The 15,749-nt window shown below is 41.6% G+C and overlaps 1 protein-coding gene across 1 annotated transcript; it reads right to left on the reverse strand.

The window, feature by feature from the left end:
- Positions 1 to 2,749: 2,749 nt before the first annotated feature.
- Positions 2,750 to 12,205, reverse strand: LOC100691386 (transcriptional repressor scratch 1). The gene is made up of 2 exons (XM_003450922.5): positions 11,207 to 12,205; positions 2,750 to 7,336 (listed from the first exon to the last, which is right to left on the reverse strand). Exons 1-2 carry the CDS (start codon positions 11,319 to 11,321, stop codon positions 6,609 to 6,611), a joined length of 843 nt encoding a protein of 280 aa, XP_003450970.1. The 5' UTR covers positions 11,322 to 12,205; the 3' UTR covers positions 2,750 to 6,608.
- Between the last annotated feature and the right edge of the window lie 3,544 nt (positions 12,206 to 15,749).

The following is a 15,749-nucleotide window of genomic DNA, read 5'->3' on the forward strand; positions in this document are numbered from 1 at the left end:
GTGCAGGGTAACACACTAAAGCAAAATGAAAAATACTGTTGAAGCTAAATTTTTTGGTCTGATCACATTTCAGCTTGTTCATCATTTAAAGCATTTTCTAAATTAATAAGTGTTTTCCCTGCACAGCATGCCACTACTTAGTTCATAAAGCACATTACGATGCCTGTTTAAACAGATGACATCACAGAACCCAGAGGAAGCCGGACTTATTACTGCACAACCTCATATAACGAATGAGAGGGGAGGAAGTGAAATGAAATGATGAATAATGTGCTCATTAAATTTGTACTTTTTCAACTTGCAAAACATTTCCCGCAGCTGATCACACGACAGACAAACCCGTGATATCACTGCTTCTCACATTATTAAATGTCTCTGCTCTCTGATACCTGGTGTGACCTGCTCTGCAGGAGACAGCACGGAGGAATTAGATTCACTCTAAATGTCCAGGTCAGGCCGAGAGTTTTTCTTTAACGATGGACATTTCACAAAATCCTTTGATCCAAGTTGGATCTCGCTGAACTAATCTTACACCTGCATGAGTCAGCAAAACTTCCAAAGCACAGTTTCCTTCATGGCCAGGACACACTAGAAAGAAAAATAGGATGACAACCTCCGTGGGACTTGGAGAAATTGATAGTTATCCAGAGATCACAAAGGTTTTTTTCACTTTCAGCAACCGACTCCAAGTAAACCAACTGAGCTGAGTTTGCAACCACTGGCTCACCACAGGTCGAGTAGTGGGAGGCAACTGGTCTCCAATTACTACAATCACTCTCAGACAGATTGGTGAAGGTTCACAAAGTATTGACATGTAATTTATAAACACAAACAGATTCCAACAAATTTATGTTAAATGTGAATTTCTCTGTATAAAGCAACATATTTGCAATTTTCACTTATCACAAACAGACTGCATACAGTCTCCAACTTGATTCCATTAAATTGCAAACTGACACCAGACTGATTTGGTCTTATTGCTATTTCATTATAAGATGGTGACAGACCCAGTACGTTTCTTCAAAACAAAAGTTTAAAAATGTACACGCGTTCTGATTGGATATACTATTTGTAATTGACAGTGTCATCATTTTAATTCCTTTCTGCATTAGCATTAACATAGCCTGCATCAACAACATGGTGATCAAGTCAAATACTAATGACAAAATGCATTTTGTGAGGATAGGAGTGTTGAAAGGTTCACTGAGTTAAATGATGCAAGAGAAAGACGGGTGGAGGTGGACAGCAGAAACGATGACATCACAGAAAGTAAAAGAGTGTGAAAAAGAGGGCAGGTGTAGACACAGAGGTTTCTGCGCGGTTATCAAATGCCATCGAAATTAAAGTCAGCGTGAGGTTAAGTGAAGAGGTTAATGTCACTACTGGTGACCTTTAAGCTTAACTACAGTTTTCACAGATCAGATGTGAACTATTTGAATATAACCTGTGGTGTTTTGATTTTATTTTGCACCCTCAGCACTCCTTCACTTCCTGTTACAAGTAGTGGTCGATACACACATGCACACACACACCCACACACACAGTGTTAATTTGACTTGCCAGGGAGGAAATAGTGTGATTCGCTTGAGTAGGTCCCTGGACATGAATCTAAAGACAGTAGGGAGCGTGCAGAGCAATCAAGTGATAAAGCTTATTATCTGAGAGGAGCTATATTCTAAGACTTATTATCTACCAGGAGTTAAATGACTTTCAGGTCCTCAAAGGCCTGGTGGCCTGGTTTGACTCGGCAGGAGAGAGAAAAGAGAGGTGGCAGGAGGAAGAGGGATGGTAGAGAACAAGTGAAAAGGGAAGGAAGAGAGATGTGTGAGAGAAGCAAACAGGTGATGCCGGTGAAGGGGAGGGAGACGAGAGGGGGGAGGAAAGGAAACCCAGATGTGAAGAAGGAGGAAGAGGAGGCACAGAGGTGGAAGAGAAAACCAAGAGGATCAGAGGGGAAGTTGAAAGGCAAGGTTGGGAGAGGAGAAGGTGATTCATAGGCGTGGGCAGTCGCTTTTCTGTCTTCATACAACTGCTGAGAAACCAATCTTCTGTTTAGGGTTGGCAAATATACTCCACAAACCTGCAGGGTTCTGCATTGTGTCTTTGTTGAAGCAGTTCAGGTAGTTTACCACTATAGATACTGTAGATAGTTTATTGCCTTGGATACCACAGGTGTTGGCATAGCAACAATAGATTTGGAGTGTCTGTGCTTACTAGGAGCAAACATCGGGGCTGAACTGTTACTTCACTTAAGGATGAGCTACCGCATGATTGATACAGCGGAGCAGACTTACAGCTGCAGCTGTACTGTAGTGCATGCTTAATGCGTTGTCCATTATCAGAGAAACAGATGTAATATAAAACAATTTTTTTTTTGCATTTTTTCCAGCGTGAATGAAACAAGTTGAAGGGAGGAAGTGATGTGATTCATTCTGGCATAGCACGGCACATGAAAACAGCGTTGTCACATTTGCAGTTTACGTTGCAAAAGCTTTGAGTTAAAGTAGCACACATAGTACTTTTTAGGGATGAAAAGTGACTAGACTGCTGTCTCAAACATGTAGGAGTGTAATCTATAAATCCATGCTTTTTCTGTTCCCTCGGGGGTCTACTCACTGGTTTGGAAAGAATTTAAGATCACATTCTGAGCATCAATCAGGGTTTGTTTGCTTTGTTATCTTTGACTTAGATTTATCCAATAAGGTTATTAACAAATGCCTTACTTAAAAAAAAACATCCAACATTCCCCTACTTAACAAGTGTTTAATGTCCTAATACAGAATTATCACGGTGAACATATTTAACCATCAAGTCAGCTTCGAGTTTAATGTTAGCCCAGCGCCTGTCTAAACATACAATATTGACAAAGCTAATGTAAAGTATGGGCTGTTTAATCAGAGCAAGTGTTTTGCTATGTAAATGAACTGAGCACTCTTCTGACTTAAAAGGCAAACTCACTGCAACAGCATGAACTGAAGAAAAAAAAGCGAACAGGAATTTTAATAACTAAATCAATTAACACAATGTCCAATTCTGTTTTCTTGGATAGAAGGAAAGACTTATTTCTTAAGACATGACACAGAACTACAACAAATTGCCTTGGTTGGTTAAGATTATTCTTTATTATGAAGTGCCACAAAATGCTTTGTGTTCATTGTGCTTACATTGTCTGAATACTGGCTCAAAAAAACCCAGGAGGTCCTCACTCTGCAACAGAGATCCAACCCTCCTGAGGTAAGGTGTGTCAGATATCACTATACAGCAGTAAAAATGTCTCAATCCAAAGGATTCTTTACAAACCCTCTTGCAATAAATGATTATTTAGGTTTATTACCATTCTTTAACTTGAAAATACAAAAAAGAAGAGAGGTCAAGCTAGTACAAGGTTTTTAATTCTTCTCTACCTGAATTCTAGTTAGTTTCATTGTGCTACTTTCTTTAGGGTGGAGATGACTAAAATGGAAGTGCTTAAAGAGGCCAGACCAGGAGCTTGGCCAGAGACAGACACACAGACAAACAGACTCAAAACGAATCCTTTCTCCTTTAAAAACCACTTAACAGCCACACGTCCACTTTAGCCCTAATACATTTAGACTGCAGTGCAAAGTTTCAACCAGAGTTTTAATAGACAATGATACAATTTGGGATAAGTAAACAATTAGAGAAACTGCAGAGATGATACTTTCACCTTTTTTTGTTCTATTCTTACGTCTACTATCTGTGTCTGAGAAAAGTGTGTAGAAAAATGAAGGTGATGCTTTTGTTCTCTTTGCGTAAAGGGAATCGCAATCATGCTTTTAACACTGTTTTTGCAGCTGTTTGCCTATTTTGTATTTATAACTGTTGTTGGGTGTTTTGGCCAAAATCATACATAAAAAGGCAAAAGTGCTCGGCCCTAACAGACTGGAGCGCTATGACTAATCATCTGATACAATTCAAGTAATTGCAGCTCAAATCTAGTTCATACATCAAGAAAGGAGATAAGACCTACAATTTGCTGACTCACACACTGATTCCCTCAGTCACAACAGAAGTGCTTCCTTTATATTGCCTTTAAAAAAAGTTTCTTTGTAAAATATAATTGTATTGTATTGTGTTGTTGTGCAGCAAAGCATTTATCACAAACTGTAGACTTTTTGACTTTATAAAATTGTCAGCCATGGCTAACTTTGATCACTCATCTCTGAGATAAAAATTAGTTTAGCTAATGCATCCACATAACCGTGCTGTCCTTTTGTCCGTGTGCCCTTATAAACTGTGTTCAATACCAGCCAGTCCGGACTTACACTGAGTGTCTGAGGAAGCACTGCAATTACAAAAGCTCTGTTTGTTAAAGATTCACATCTGAATATTAAACCTGTTCTATTTTTTTTAATTGCTCAAGCTTCACTGTACACAAAAGTTTAGTCACCCCAAATGGCTCGTCAGCAGGCACCGTGTGCTCACATGTGAGGACATGCACCCATGCATCTGTGCACCCATGTTTATGTTTCTGTGCGAGATTACAATGTCGACGTGCTGCATTTTATGACGAACACACAAACATTTTCCTGTGCAAATCTGTATGTCCTCAGTCTGTCTCCTGGGAAGCTCCATGAATCTGTAGAAAAGGTTTCTGAGCTGCAGAGAACTGGGTTCAGCAACACTGGTATTGACCACCTAGATTAAAGGTTAAATCTTCCATGGGGTCGGGGTTGATTAGAGTTAGCCTGTCCGTAGGTTTCTCGATCTTAGAGTTACCCTTCAGTTGGCCCAGTAGGGGTGAGTGGGGCCTACTGCAGAATAATCAGGACTCAGTCTGGTGTATCTACAACAGTTGTAGCTAAGCTGCAATCAGACCATCAAGCTAAAGTGCATGCTGTTCCTGTGGTTTAAGAAAGCACGCTTTATGGGTTGGAAGCGAACCGGAAGAGCAGATGAGTAATTGCATTTCGGCTGAAGTCGACTTTGATTCAACAAGACACTAAACTTTGTTGTTAACAGATAGCAGCTGCATCCCATATATGCTAGCTGTCAGTTAAGGGTGATGAATATCTTATTGCATATTTATCCAATCTGATTGCTATTTTAACCTTAACATAAAGATAAAATTGGTGTTATTAAACTTGACTGACTGTGACAGGAAATACTGTTTAAACACGTTTAAGTGTCATTTTGCCTTTTTATAAACATCAGTAAACCACTGAATTTTGATGTATGGCCAATTATCCAATCTGAGTATAATGAAAAGGCCTGAGCCAAAGTAAGGCCTTGTTTGTTTTTGTTAACAAGCTAATTGAATCGCTAGAGCTAGCGCAGTGCAGGTCAGTCAGGGTCATACAGTAGTTATCCTACAATAGGCCTCTCACCCAGCAGGCAGCTGATCCCAGCCTCTCTAGTCTACATCCTACATTAGTTCTACTCACTAAGAGGCAGGCAGTGCATAACAAGAGAGGAAAGACAGGACTTTTCTTTTTGATACTCTAACACTACATTGGCATGTTCCCTGATGTCTGTAATATTAGTATTTTTTCTGTTTATGACTATAGGTGAAGTAAAACATACCTGATTTTTAAACTGCTATACAGTAGTAGGTAATACTTCATAACTTCATCATAAAATACCATGCATTAAGTGATTATTGCTTTTAAAGAGTCCTATGGAGGCTCCAAGAGAAAAACAAAATATTGCCCTCGGGTTCTATCTATAGGATTTTGGCAAAAATCATAAGCTTTTTATGATGTTGGCATAGGTTTTCATAATTTTTTTCTTTTTTCTTTTTTTTTTTGCATGCAATAACGTTAATAAGAAAAAAGGTATTAACAACATAATAGGAAAAAATAGTACTCAAAAAAGTGACATATGCTTTGGCCTGTAGTGGTAAAAAGAGGTTGGCAAATATCCTACATACATATACAGAAATTAAAGTGCAACAAATAAATGGCAACACTTTTCATTGTTATCAAATCAAGTATAAACACATAAAAAAACAAAAAAGAAATGTCAAAATAAATAAATCAATAAATAAATAAATAGTATTTTGACCTCAGTAGTGGAGAGAATATGGTCACTTGGTGCAGCAGAGCATTATTATCATTATTATTACTATTATTATTACTATAATTCTTCCAAAAAAGAAACAAAATCAGAATGAAAAAAACTTTCACTGCATTTAAGTGCAGGGAGGAAACTAGTAGCTATAGGCTTACTATTGTCTTTGTTGTCATCCTCATCCTCATCCCTTTTTCCAAAATATACGGAGTCATACTGTATCTAGAAGCCAGGAGGAAGCCATGTTAGTATTAATGTCTCCATCCTCAGTGGACAGAGGAAGAGGACGTGAAGAGTTTTGTTTTTTTGAGGAAGTGCATGCGTCGATCAGTTAAATCCTTAAGTGGGCAAATCTCAAGGAGAAAAAATTGTGCTATCTTCATCATATTCATTATCACGAATAGGCTCCAAGGGAGGCGAGGTGGGGGAGGGGGCAGAGGGCCAGTGAGGAGGGGTGAGGAGGGAAAGCAAAGTCATATTCTGACCCAAAAATATATTGTTTGTGTCTGCAGTTAAGTCTGTAAGGGTAATGGTAATTCACGTCTGCAGTTTTGTCTCGTTTGATCTATATAGGGGGGTCATGCATCTAGGGGGCCGAGAGGAGAGAAGGGGCCTTTGAAGCAGGCAGACTCGTAGTGCTTGTTCAGGTAACTCTTGAGCGCGAAGGTCTTGTTGCAGCGTTTGCACTTGAAGTGTTTGAAGGCCGAGTGGGTCTGCATGTGAGCGCGCAGGTTCGAGCGGTCTGCGAAGGCCTTCCCGCAGTGGGCGCACCCGAACGGTTTCTCCCCTGTGTGCGAGCGCATGTGGCCCTGTAAAAGCCAAGGTCGGCTGAATGCCTTTCCGCACACCTCGCACTTGTGCTTGAGGTCATGAGTGAGCAGGTGCATGGCCATGGCGGGCATGGACACATACACCTTCCCGCAGGTCGGGCATTTCTTTGCCAGCTTGCTGTCCAGCGAGCGGTGCGTTTGTTTGTGCCGGCTCAAGTTGGAAGACGTGGCGTAGGTTTTGCCGCACTCGTTGCAGGTGTGCCTCTGGATGGTCCTGGGGCTGCCGAGAGCTTTCCTCTTTGAGCGGCCGTCGGTGATGAAGAAGGCATCGACTGTGTAACCCTCGCTCACTGCAGCGTCTCCATTGATATAACCATCTGTGAGTTCTGAGCCGGGGCTGTCAGGAGACTCAGAGTCGGGAGCCCCATAGTCACTGTGGATACCGTCGTAGAGAGGATCAGGAGAGGGGACCTTGATGCCGCTGTCACTCTCACCATCGTACACAACAGGGCTGATGTAGTCACTGATGTAACCAGCTGTTAAGGGAAAACAGACAACAGTATTAGCATATTGAAAAGAGAGCTCATCCTAACGTGGTATGGAAATTTAGCGGTGTAGAGGACTTGACCAAAACATTAGTTACTGATGCCCCTATTGACATAACTTGATAGGTAGTAAAGAAACTGTTATGTTAAGATTACAGTGGCAAAACATTTTCTATGATCACAGAGAGACCCATACCAACAGGAAATGTGAAGGGCATTAATTCCTGCACGCGGAGAAAACTGCAGGAAACACATGAATAAGTCCAGATTAGCATTAAACTGCTGTAGCCTGCTAGACAAGCTTATCTTTCAGTACAGATACAGTAATGACAGAGATTCAGTACGCTGACCAGAATTACACAATCTCAATTGGTGGAATTAAATAAGCACTTACTCACTGATGCAAACTATTATAATATGCCATTTGTGATATACAGCTGGCTTTACACAGCTGTGTGATGTTTTCCCCTGAATCTTCTTCCCACTCGAGTGCATTTATGTTTATAATAAAGACATAGAGACGGGATAAATATTTCAAACAGCTGGTTCATCCCACCAGTAACTTGTTGCTGACATGTTACTGTAGAAACACAAGAAAGCCTCCACCAAGTGTTATGGGCAACAACAACAAAAACACAGTGACATGACAGGTGTTACTGTATTATATTTGATGAAAAAACCTTTTAAATAAAACCACATATGGCACCAAAGTATGTGAAACATAAGGCATCAGTAAGATCTATTCCTCATCTCACTCTAAATGTAGAGATATAGATTTTAAGAGGCTTTTCAAATGTGAGTGAGCACATCACCGTAATACTGCCACATCTGTGTCCAAGTCAGATCCCTGCATTTGTCTTACAGATATAACAGTCTCTGTAATCAGCTCACAAACAGCAGATCAGCAGCAACAGGAGCTGCACGTAAAAAATGTGAACAGACATTTTAAGATACTGAGCGTTAGTCACTTGCCTGCATAACTGTGGACCTTAGCGGTGTATTGAAAGGGTCTGCAGGGTTAGGGTTTGTTCAGGGATAATTCAGCAATACATTTCCCTTAGCCATCAAAGGCTGCAGTCAAGACACTTCTTCTGTAAACAGTAAATGCACACAAGCTGACCATGAACTCGAGAGAGCTGATTTAGCGTGTGAAAACGAGATCAGCACCACGGACAGATCCAGTGCAGTGCATGTCAGGGGCACGATGACGGCAGGCCTGCAGTACCGGCTTGTGGTGTAGTGTTTCTTTTCTTTGTTTCACAAATCTGTGGAGTTGATGACTTGGAGGACAAGCTTTAATTACAGGATTCCATTCAAAAGCTGTACAGGGACACACAGCACAGTCAGCTTATGCTCCTGTTCCCTGATGATTGATGCATTTTTGGAGAAAAATAACACTCATTCAAATTTTATGTGTACAATAATTCATATGTACTTCTTTAGTGTGTACTAACCAGCATTATGGGTCATACATTTTTAGATTTAAGCGTAAATCAATACCTTTGTCAGTATGCACTTGTTGTACACTGCTGTTTATATTTTTAATATGGATCGACAGGTTGGATAAGTTAATAGCTCCAATTTATCCTTAATTATCCCTGAAGACAAGCTAATTGTGGCAATATTATCTGAGTTTATATCAAGCTGCTCCAACAAAAACTATCAATAGAAACACATTAGGTTCAACACATAGGCTAATAGAGTGTAAAAATGAACTGGAACAATAACTAACCTATAAGATAAGATCCAACTAATCAATGTTTTTGAGAGGCTGTTATTAAGATGAAAGCACGAAATAATGACCACAGATTTTGGGACACCGTCGTAAATTCCTGTGCTCATTACTTACGTGGTCTCGGTAAGGAACAAGCAACAAGCTCCATGTGACGCACATATTCTAACTCTCCACGTATGATCACAGCCATGTAACAACAGCGTCCCGTCACATCATTCACTCACAGAACGCAGGGCGGGACATAAATTATTCCAACGCCAGTTTTTTCAAGCAGAAGGTTGTTCCCAACACTGCGTTCTGCTGTGGGCTGACTCTGCTCCGAGCCATGTAGAAGCTGCATTAAGCTGTTAATATCGCATGTTAGGGATGGAGACAAAAGGTCGCCGGGACAGGCTGAACAGGCGGCTGATGGCGTGTGAGACCTAGCAGGGCTTGTTAACTTCGACGTCATAAATACACCGCTGACAGCTTTCTTGCTTTACGAGCTGAGAATCACAGACATGTCCGCGCATGGGATGCACATGTTAGCCTTTGGATGACACTGGGGCGGGAGTCATGCGGTCTACACGGGCAGAGGCATCGCTCTCTTTCTTTTCTTCCCCCTGTAAAATGTGACGCACATAGTTGCAGGTTGTGCGGAAGTTTGCAGCTTTGGAGGAGCACAAAACAGCCAATCTTTCTGAGTCTTTTCGGGATAATTACAAAAGTCACCCTCATATGACTAAAGAAACATCTGAAAATGGTATAAGAGAAGAAATGTATCCACACTCAACAGTTACAGCGTCATAGCCACGGTGCAGAAATCTGCCAACACTGCAAAACTGGGACGGGCACACCTGTACAGAGCATGAGGGGGAAGGGCCACGCACAACGTCGAAAGATGAGCCTGAGATGAGACTCATTTTATATGCAAAGAAGAAAACAATGTTTCAGGGAAACACTAAAAACCTGTTAGAGTGTTTTGCAAGACAACGTTCTTATATAAAGGATGTTAAAACGTTGTGTGTGCTTCACCTGCAGGCGAAGGTGAAGAATTATGTCAGCAGACCATTATGCAGCTTTTACACACGCACACACACACACACATATTTATATATATACATACACTTATCAGGAAATAACCACGGTGTTCAATCAGATTATTTTCTGCGAACTCAGAGCTACATGGGAGGCAGCTCTTGTGCATCTCAAACATCACCCCGAGCTTGCAGAAGCATAACCGCAAAGGGTTTCGACTAAAACCAAGTGAAAGTGAGCTCGATATGAATAACCACTGTCACGTTTCTGTCTCGTTTAACCTTACTTACACTGCGAAGGGAGAGAAAGACCCCGCTGGGTGTAAGTCAGAATCGATGAAACATGCGACGCGCTTGATTTAGTTGATTTCACAAGTGACCTTTTCGCTTCGGCGGCAGCTCAACTACAAGAGCCCAAACGCTTCGATCGAGGATAATGTAACTTATGTACCCCGGTAAATAAAGTCTTAGACTGTGCGGTGTGGTAACATCCAGTTATCAGAGTGCATAGTTTTATGAGATTGACAGGTCTTCGGTGTTTTACTGTCTGAGCTCTTTTGCAGAAGTGAAGCAGCATGCAATTCTTTCACAGTCTGTGCTATTGATAACGCTTTGCTCCACTTTGATATTTTTCAATGCGCTGATTAGTGGAGGGCTTTGAAGCTTTTATTCCCCGTGAGAAAAGTAACAAGCGTGTGGTAACTCTATGCTGTCTGATGTTTTGTAATTATCTGCCTTGATTACACCCACATCACCCCACAGGTAGCCAGCCACTCTGCAATAAGTTTCAGAGGTTATTGATGTTAGATGATGCTACGCAAGATAAAAGGTGAGGAAAACAAGAAAAGCTGTGCTGATACACTCTGAGTTCACGCGTACATTTTATAGTTATTGTTTGGCAGGAGTGTGCACCGGTGTATCAAGCCCTAGGGTCAATTTTTAACGACCAATCACAGGAGGGAATCCCTTTAAGGCACAACAGGTAAATCCTGTTGAAGTCTCAGTCTTATTTCGGAAACATGTTCCCACCTTCGCCAACCTCCTCCTCTGTGAAATCGATTTTCTTCCGAGACACCTGTTAGTGCGCGCTGTGTAGGCTGCATGACCTACCTTTGTCATGTAGCCGCAGGCTGAGGTCTGTCCTGTGCCGGTAGGCGTTCTCCAGATCCGCCCCGGTGGAGAAATCATCCAGTTTCACCTTTTTTACCAGGAAAGACCTTGGCATGGTGGTGAGACACCGACAAGCTGCGCACACACACGCACTCACAAACACAACGACACACACTCGCAAACACAGCCGATCGCCGACAGGCAGGCCAGCGTGGTGATTCGCCCGTGACACACCAATCAGACCGGCGGGCCGGGGGAAGATTGTCTTCAGATTGGGGAGAAAGCGCGAGCCTTGAATTGATCCGGTGAAAGAGTTGACGATCAACAAGCGCTTGTGTGTTCTTCCTCTTCTGCTCCGGTCTCTCTCGCTGTCGTCTGTCCGCCCCGTTTAGTCCTCGCGCACAGGAGGAAAGAAATGCAACTTCAGCACCGGACAGCTCCCTCCGAGGCGCGGGGAGGGGGTGCGGGGGAGGCGAAGGGGTTGCCTCGTGCTCTTTTGAGCTCGCGGGAAGGCTGCAGACCAGGGGACAGAGGGCTCGAGAGCAGTCAGGGGAGATAAATAAATAAATAAATAAACGAAACAGGCGATGGAAGACACCCCGCAACGCGCTCGGGCCTCTTTAAAGAAGAGGAAGAGGAGATGGAGCAGGGAGAGGAGGAGGAGGAGGAGGGAGGGAGGGATGCGAAGAAAACAAGAGGGAAAATTGAAGGATAATTTTTTGGAAGCTTTTCAGTAAGAGAAAAAAACGGTCCGACACCTCGTCCTCCCCTCTTTGCCAGAGAAATTAGTCCTTTATTCCACCTGATAGCGATCACTCAGGCCGGCAAGAAAAAAAAAAGAAATCACAGTAAGACTCCCTGCGGACGGATACATCAACAGCATCCCTTCTTTCTCTCCTCTCTGTATCCCTCTCTCTCTCTCTCTCTCTCTCTTCCCCTCGTCTCTCTCTTTGCAGCTTCCGCGAGGTGTTCCCGTGAGTGTGCCGTCTCGCGATCAGCTGTTGGCATTTATACGGCGCAGTGATAGAGAGAGAGAGAGAGAGAGAGAGATGGGGGGGATGGATAGACGCACGAGTAGAAGGAGTGCTTAATTTAATCCATCCCACATCCCCGGGGAGCGGCGACTGGCCCGGATGATTTATTGAAGCTGTTATCACCCCCCCCACCACCCCACCCCCTTCTTTCTCTGTCTTTCATTCTCCTTTCTCCCCTTCTCTTCATTTGTGTGTGTGTGTGTGTGTGTGTGTGTGTGTGTGTGTGTGTGTGTGTGTGTGTGTGTGAAAGAGAGAGAGAGAGAGAGAGAGAGAGACGCCATGTTTTGAGGAGATAAGACTGAAAATTATTGTTATGGTTTTTAAGCTCTCATCGATTTGATTGCGCTATCGCGGCGTGAAACACGAATTTTAAATATTGTCCCATTGTGCACGATTCTTAACAGTCCATGTACTTTCGGTTTTTGGGTCTCCCCCTACAGTTGAGCATGTTGTATCTTTTCTCTCTCTCTCTCCCTTCCCATCACATGGATTTTACGGCGGAATATTAACTAGCATGCTGAGAGCCTACTAATTATCATTAATGTCGCCCCGAAGGCAAATGGTTGCAGACCAAATGGAGTGTTTTACAGTGGCTGAAGGTAGAGTACTGTCAGCTCCAGGGTCACACCGGGTTCACTGAAAACTTTTCCTGCAATATGTCGATATTATGTAATAACAACAGCGGTCTTTTAAGATGAATGAATCACATTTATTCAGACTTTTCATGTTCCCTGAGTATGAGATTAATTCGAGTTATTTCACTGTGAAGTGGAAGGGGGGAAAGTCATCATTTCAATAAAAGTAGTCCAGTTTTTTAAATTTGAGTGTCATGCATGATCTAAAATGTGGCTTTGCGTGGGCTTACACAATAATTACACACTGCTGTGTTGCTTTGGGCCTAAATGCAAGTGCAAATGTCTAATATTAAAGGTAAAGTGTTGTTTTAAGTTTGTGAACAGCTGGAAAGTTGATGAACATCTGTTACAGGTTAGAGCTCAGTGGATGAGTCAGATCCAGAGAGAACACACTTAAAGATCACCAGTTTGTCCTCTTAATAACTGGTGTTAGAGGTTATTGGTGGTAATACGGTCTGCATAAACTTGGTTTCACCTAAACCAAAATCTGTAGGAAATTTGAGGGTAAAAACATTCAGCTTCAAAGGTATTAATTAAAATTTAAATCAACACATCACTGTCTTAATAACTGCTTTAATGTGTGTTCAATCATCTCTATCTGCAATTCAGAGAAAAATATTGCATTATCTAATTGTCATTATTAGATTAATACTGTTCTGGTTCTCAGCTCCAAAACTATTTTATTTGAGGAATATCAACATGTGAGGAAAAATTATTCGCCAGATAAATATTAAAGATTTAGACTATTTATGTCTAATGACAGAAACGTAACAAAAGGGATTTTTGTCAGATATTTGTTTTTTTTAGTTATGAGGATCTTCCTTGACTGAGACTTTTTTTTAATCTTCAGTCTTTCTTTTGAAGTAAATTAACTCATAATCTCTGTCAGACAGACAGATGGAGAAGGAAAGCACATGGATGTCAAGTTAGAGAGGCAGATTTGGAGAAGGAGGAGTTTATTTTCTTTGTTTGCAGTGATGATGAGAGCTTGTTTGAGCTCAGTGGATGGATATCTAGGGACCGGAGGAGTCATGTGAGCAAAAATAAGTGTGCAGAAGTTCAAGGTGGTTTGGTGTGACTTGTATGTATGTGCACCTTATATTGATTACAGCCCATGTGACCAGTGCAGTCTGTGTGTTCAGTATTTTTTGATGATAAATCATGACTGTGAAAGCATTCTGTGGATTGTGTGTGTGTGTGTGTGTGTGTGTGTGTGTGTGTGTGTGTGTGTGTGTGTGTGTGTGTCCATCTGTTGTCCTTAATCAGGGAAAGAGCAGATGAGTTCCGTCACCTGGAGACTGGCTCAGGGAGGTCCAATTAAACACAAACTCACACACACACACACACACACACACACACACACACACACATGCAACTGGCCTCACACACGCACACACAATACACAACACCCTCTACAACAACTGTCAGTCGACTAAAATAACCCACAACATTAACAATGTGTTTCATCATCCTTAGTGGATATGTGGGTAAACACACATACACACACTGACAAACACATATGGACTAATACGACACACACATACACACACATCCGATGCACTGAAACAGGTCTCAGTACACACAGGCACACTTCAGATTCATGCATAAAAGGTTTAAAGTGCTTCCTGTGTTCAGATTAAGTATTAATTGACATTCGGCATATTTGAAAATTAGTTTTACTCTTAATTCAAATGCCAAAGCATGCTAGGCGTCACTCATTGTGTCTGTATCAGACCCAGGAAGTGAGAGTAATTTCTAAAGATATTTCACTGCAAAGTGCATGAGTGTGAACTGTAGCCAAAAGTGGAAAGCTCTGGGTGTTCTCTCTTTGCTGTCATCCTCACACTTCGCTAACAGCGCCATACTTTATTTTTAGGGAGGTTTTTAATTTGTGAGGAATATATATATATATACTGTTTGAAATGTTTGAATGGTGTAAAATGTGTACTTTTGTGTATCTTATTTATTATTGCAGTAGAAACAGAATTGATTACACTCCTCATAATTTAAGGGGAGCCCCTTTGCCATCCTTTCTGTGACTGTATTACTGTTTTAGTAAAGTTTAATCTTGTATAGTGTCTGTCAAAGAGCATCCAAAGCATTTGTTTTAGGTATTTTTCTCCACCAGCATCCACAGAGGCTGGCATTATGCAATGTCCTTCACACTGTCCGAGCTGTCACAGAGACTCTGACTTCCACTGATAACCGTTGTGCAAAGAGCCGGACTGTGCAGCAGTCCTTGGACAACCACTGGCGCTCTGGCTACTTGTATACCTCCTGATTGTTGCTGGAGCTGAGCACCACTGATTCTGGGGGAGGGGTTTTAGAGGCTCATTGATCTTCTTGTATCCTTTTTCCATTTTTGTGAAGACTTCCAGTCGGATTTTTCAATTCCTCTGCTAATTCTCTTCGATGTAGAGGCACAGTGCAGAGATACAGACGCCATCATCTCCTTTTTGTTTCAGTGATGTTTTTTTAATCACAGGTGTAATTAGTTTCACTGTGTTGGGTTTCCACTTGTTTAGCAATATAGTTTTCCTTAAGCATTTTTATTTGAGCAGTTAATGACATATTTTTTTTACTTTAAAAGAAAACAGTGCTCTTCAATTTTGAAATTAGACAGGTATTTAGAGGCGATACGACTTTGAATCACGTAACATGTAAAGAATATTGCTCAGGGGTGCACTCACTGCTGTTGTAATGATGTCACAATGTTTGTTTTACATTGTAAGACTGATAACGATTCATAGTGCCAGAGAAAAGGACCTTCTATATATTTTTATTTTAAACTAAAAATAGAAAATGAGGCGGTATGGTCGTTATTTAAAGAGTGATCCATCCACTGTTAAGGTAAGATTTGTGTGTGTACACACT

Source organism: Oreochromis niloticus, linkage group LG11 (assembly GCF_001858045.2).
Source record: "Oreochromis niloticus isolate F11D_XX linkage group LG11, O_niloticus_UMD_NMBU, whole genome shotgun sequence".
NCBI classification, from domain to species: Eukaryota; Metazoa; Chordata; class Actinopteri; order Cichliformes; family Cichlidae; genus Oreochromis; species Oreochromis niloticus.

Bases quoted from the DNA above. Each gene is read 5' to 3' on its own strand.
- LOC100691386 (XM_003450922.5), bottom strand. From the start codon at position 11,321: ATGCCAAGGTCTTTCCTGGTAAAAAAGGTGAAACTGGATGATTTCTCC. The intron at 7,337-11,206 runs GTAGGTCATGCA...TTCCCTTAACAG, and splicing joins CCTGCGGCTACATGACAAAG to CTGGTTACATCAGTGACTAC.